Raw genomic sequence first — 4997 nt, 5'->3', positions numbered from 1 at the left:
TTTATCTATAAATATTATTATTATTTATAAATCTTCACACAATTTACAAGTCAACTTATACAAATTTTTTTAGGTTAAAGTATACATTTAGAGCTTTAACTTTACATAAAGTTTTATTTTAAGTTCTTAACTTTATAAAGTGTCTTTTTAGTCCTTTAACTTTAATATTATTAGTTTTATTCTAAGAAATTTTTACATTAAACTTTCAAATATTGAAAAAATACTTTTAAATGTTGACATATTAAGTTTAATTTTTCAAAACAATAATTGATTGATACAAAAAACAAGTATTTGAAACTAATGATATTACGGTTAAAGGATTAAAAATATATTTTATAAAATGTAGGGACTAAATTGAAACCTTATATAAAGTTAGAGGATAAAAAGTATGCTTTATTCAATTTTTTAATGAGAACTTATTAATTTTGGAGGAAGACTTATAATTTAGCATTTTTTTAATTTACAAATCACCTAAAAATTTCTATAAAAAAACCTAGTTGAGCTGTTAATATTTAAAAAATAATTTATAATTTTTTATAAATATTTATAAATAATAATATTTAAATTATAAAATATCACAATATTTAATAATTTATCAAGATTTTATTAAATAAATATTTATTAAATTTTATTTTAATAAGATTTCAAAGTGTCTAATACTCTTAAAAAAAATTCTAGAACAAATTAACACTTTAAACTGACAATAATACGCCATGTCATATGGTAATGGGGTTCGCACTTAATACATGTAGATAGATAACAGTGAACTAGGCAGGATAGCTTCTTGATGAAAGAGCTTTTTGCTACTAAAAAATATAGTTTAGAGAAAAAATTGATTCACTTATTAATATAAGATGTCTAAAACTTTTAAAACAAAGTTAAAAAAATAGTCTTTAACTCGTAAAGAAATAAATTCTTCTATTTGAAATGACTAAAAAACTTTTTGGATTGACTAAATGTAGGAAAAGAAAAAAAATGTATTTGATGAAATGAAACCTGTTGTTTGTTGAAGGGAAAATTAATTCAAAAATCCTTGTAGTTTTCCCTAAATTTTAATCGGGTACTTGAATTGTTTTTTTCTTTTTATCATATTCTCTTTGTTTTTTTCTTTTTATCATATCGTCTATGTTTAATTGAGACATTAATTCCTAAAGAATTAGACTGTTTAGTAAGAACTCACGGGCTCTAACCAACTTTTGTAAACTATGATTATGGTTGATGGGTTGATGGGCTGGAAGTGACTCTATGTCTAGCTGGAAAATTGATTTGTCTATGGTAAGTTCTTTGACGCAAAGGAAGAATGGGAGGGGAGAAGATCGTTGATTCATTGTCATTTGTTGACTTAAGAATACAAGATGTTCCTAGCAAAAACGTTCCTAGATATTTTTACCTTTAACTCGTATCCATGAAGTAGTACAGGTATGTTTGAGTAATCCATTTTAACTTTTGAAAAGTATTCTCACATTTGAGATGTGAGATATTGTTTGGGAAAAAAAGATAAGAAAATGAGAGTGTATCTAAAAGTAATTTAAGAATATTATTGAAAGTGGATTTGGTAAACGTAAAATGTTGGAACTTTTGAAAAATATGATATTATTTGATCATACTACTCCAAATTTAATATTTTATTCTTTTACTTAAAAAATAATTAATTTATTAAAAATACAATTATCACTTAAATAATAATAAATAGATATCAAGTTTTTAACATTATAAATTAAATAATTAATCATGTTAATTTTTAGTATTAATATATAATAAAAATTAAAAATCTTTTTCACATTTTTTAAAATTACAAATTAAAAGATTACAAATAATTAGAGATCAAATTTTATATTATTTAAAATCTTTGTCATATTTTTTTAAATATTTTAAATATATTATATTTATATAATAAAAATTATAAATAATCATAAATTAATATTCTTTCTAGTGATTGTATATTCAAAAGTAAATTTTATTATAATAATCCAAATAACTTGTTTACTAAATTAATTTTTTTAAAATATATCTAAATATAAATTTCATTTCAACAGATTTTTATTAAATAAATTTTTAACAAATTAAAAATCAATCACTTTATCTTGATGCATCTTCAGTTCTTCACCATCCAAATCAGGACCTGTAGCCACTTTATTCAGTTGTTTTTTCTTTTTCTTTTTTTTTTGGACGAACCACTTTATTTAGTTCAATCAACAACAAAATAGAAAATTTCAGAATCCAGATTCAATCGAAACCCAAACCTCTTTGTAATTTCTGAGATATTTAATTTTAGAGAACAAACCTCGACACCCACGGTTCGCCTTAGAACTGTCACTTGTAGAGCTGTACAATATATTTATATATAGAAATGATGATAATCTAATTAAAATATATTAACACTAGTTTCATTCTGTCACAGAGTTGCCAAATATGGCATGCGCACAAGATGCACAGATACCAAAAATTCCTATCCTCAAGAAACTTGTGAAGTCAAGTCTCCAAATTGATTTTCTCTTGATAACTTGAAGATGTAGATCTGTTTTATCAATTCCCTTGACTCATCAAATAAAATTTTTATAAACAAGAAAATCTATTTTGATACAGTGGAGGTCAAGATGCAGTGATTCCATTCAGTTGAATTGATCGTGTCAATCAAATCAGTTTGTCTGACTTATTGTTCGGATATGATTATTGTTAAGGAATTTTTTTCAAGCATCGAAAGTTGATTGTTTACTCTCATCAGCTTCGACTAGAAAGTGGTCTTCAGCAAAAAGTTGTTCAGTGAATGAGAAGATTCGAAAGTTGTTTGGTTCTTGACTTCGAAGTCTTACTCGACCAAGCAACTTCGATAATTCCAATTTAGGGCCAATGCAGCCACAGACAATCCTTCACAACATTCCAAAACCCATTCTCTGCCTCCGTTTCCGATGATCATCTTGTTTCTTACAGGATTTGGTTCAAGTTCTTGCTCGCTACTTCCTTTTTTTATATATTTGTTCTCTTTTCCCGTTCTTGTTTGTGCCTTGGACACCGTCACACCATCTCTAGAGATCCATGAACCCCAAACAATAAGGTCAAATAATAGCATGTTTACTCTAGGATTCTTTAGTCCTGAGAATTCCACGAATCGCTACTTAGGAATCTGGCTTATGTCTGAATCAACTATTGTTTGGGTGGCAAACAGAGACGACCCAGTAACAGATTCTTCTGGGATTCTTACAATATCAGACAATGGCAATCTTGTTTTGAATGGGCAAAAACAAATTGTCTGGTCAATAAATGTCTCAATTGCATCAAATTGTTCAACTATTGGATTCCGGCAACCTTGTCCTCACTGACAGAACTACCGGAGCAATGACGTGGCAGAGTTTCCAATATCCCTGTGATACATTATTACAAGACATAAAACTCAGTACTAATCAACAAACAGGCGAGAAAGTGAAATTTACATCATGGAAAAGTACATCTGATCCATCCTATGGAAGATTTTCTTTAGGTCTAGAGCATCATAATGTTACTCAATTGTTCATATGGAAAGAAAATAGTCCTCACTGGCGGAGTTGTCCGTGGAATGGTACAAACTTTATTGGAGTACCTGGGAGGTCATCTACGATTGGAAAATGCCTTCAAATGAAAGAAGATGAAGGAATTTTTGAAATTTCTTTTTATTTCATTGACAAGTTTCTGTTGACGACTTACCCTTTAGATTCTCAAGGTAAACTGTCAGATCATACTCTGGATTTCCAGAAAAATGCACGCGAATTGAGGTGGAGAATTGGGGATTCTGAGTGTGATTTTTATGGACAATGTGGCCCATTTGGGATCTGCAATTCACAGAGTTCCCCAATCTCAAAGCCAAAGCTTTCTCTAGTCTTATTAAATTAAAGGCGCGTTTGTTTTAACTTATTTTATAAACAAATCACTTATTTTTTTAAAAAATTATTTTATGAGTTTTTATTATGTTTATTTAAATTTTTTAAAATAATTAAAATAAAAAAATAAACTTTTTAATTATTTTATGAAGCTACTTGAAGTAGCTTTTAAAAATAATCTAATATGGTGGATGACAGAGAGTGCTTTTAAAGAAGCGCGATACATGAAGATATTATAAAATTTTATAATAATATACAATAAATTTTTAATAAAAAATAAAAAAATATTATAAATTTTAAAAACGACTAACCAATAATTATTTTTTATTATTATAATTAAATATAAAATAATGTCTGCTTTTTATAAAGTCTTTATAAAATAAATTTTTTTTTATAAAATCTCTAAATTAACTAAAAATTATTTTTTTAAAATCTTAAACAAGCAAGTCATAAAATGGTGAGAATTAAAGTATTTGGTTGTTAGACTAAAACCCAAGGCTACTAGGTGTAATGATCCAAATTTTTTCTAAGTTAATGTAAATTAATTTTTTAATTAATATTTTATTTAAATTAACGAAGAATAATAATTTAAAGAAACTTATCTTAAATTTTTTAAGACTTTGTACCTCTTTGTCGTAATTGTTTCTTGTGCCATTCTTGTAGTTTTTCCAATTATTTTTTTTTTTTTTCAGAATTTATATCACTCACGCGAAAAGAGACACTCGTCCAGTCCATCTCCTTCCTTTCCTTCACCGACACGAACGCTCTGATTCTTCACCGCCAATAGAGACAGATCGGGAAGCTTTTCCCCTGTACTTCCTTCTTGGTTTTCAGCTGTTGCTGGTACTGACGAGTCCAGAGTTTCGTCCGCCACTGCTAAGAGTTTGAGTCGCGAGTTCTCCTAGGTGCGTTGTCGATCGTTTTCCCCTCCCTTGCTGCAACGTCGTCTGGTGTGCGTGTGGACCTCAAATTTCAGTTCTCCCTACTCTGCTTCCCGTCCGACTTCCTCTCTTTTTTCTCATTGTCGGCGTGTTGGTGGGAGTGCTTCAGATTTTCTCCTCCTCCTCCTTCACAGTTGCTGAGCTACACCTTCTTCTTCCTCTTTTTGCTGCTGTCAACGTGATTCAGCTGGAATCTAGCTGA

The 4997-nt window shown here is 28.5% G+C and overlaps 1 protein-coding gene across 1 annotated transcript; it reads left to right on the top strand.

Moving 5' to 3' along the window:
- Window positions 1-3336: 3336 nt before the first annotated feature.
- Window positions 3337-4997, top strand: LOC129294923 (G-type lectin S-receptor-like serine/threonine-protein kinase At1g11330). Its single transcript, XM_054933392.1, has 3 exons — window positions 3337-3820; window positions 4689-4736; window positions 4831-4997. Exons 1-3 carry the CDS (start codon window positions 3337-3339, stop codon window positions 4995-4997), a joined length of 699 nt encoding a protein of 232 aa, XP_054789367.1.

This window comes from Prosopis cineraria, unplaced genomic scaffold (genome assembly GCF_029017545.1).
Source record: "Prosopis cineraria cultivar Desert tree isolate PC_DT_omini unplaced genomic scaffold, ASM2901754v1 PC20, whole genome shotgun sequence".
NCBI lineage: Eukaryota > Viridiplantae > Streptophyta > Magnoliopsida > Fabales > Fabaceae > Prosopis > Prosopis cineraria.
This window is presented reverse-complemented; position numbering and strand designations above follow the sequence as displayed.

Bases quoted from the DNA above. Each gene is read 5' to 3' on its own strand.
- LOC129294923 (XM_054933392.1), top strand. From the start codon at position 3,337: ATGACGTGGCAGAGTTTCCAATATCCCTGTGATACATTATTACAAGAC. The intron at 3,821-4,688 runs GTTCCCCAATCT...CTTGGTTTTCAG, and splicing joins TGGGATCTGCAATTCACAGA to CTGTTGCTGGTACTGACGAG. The intron at 4,737-4,830 runs GTTTGAGTCGCG...CTCAAATTTCAG, and splicing joins TTCGTCCGCCACTGCTAAGA to TTCTCCCTACTCTGCTTCCC.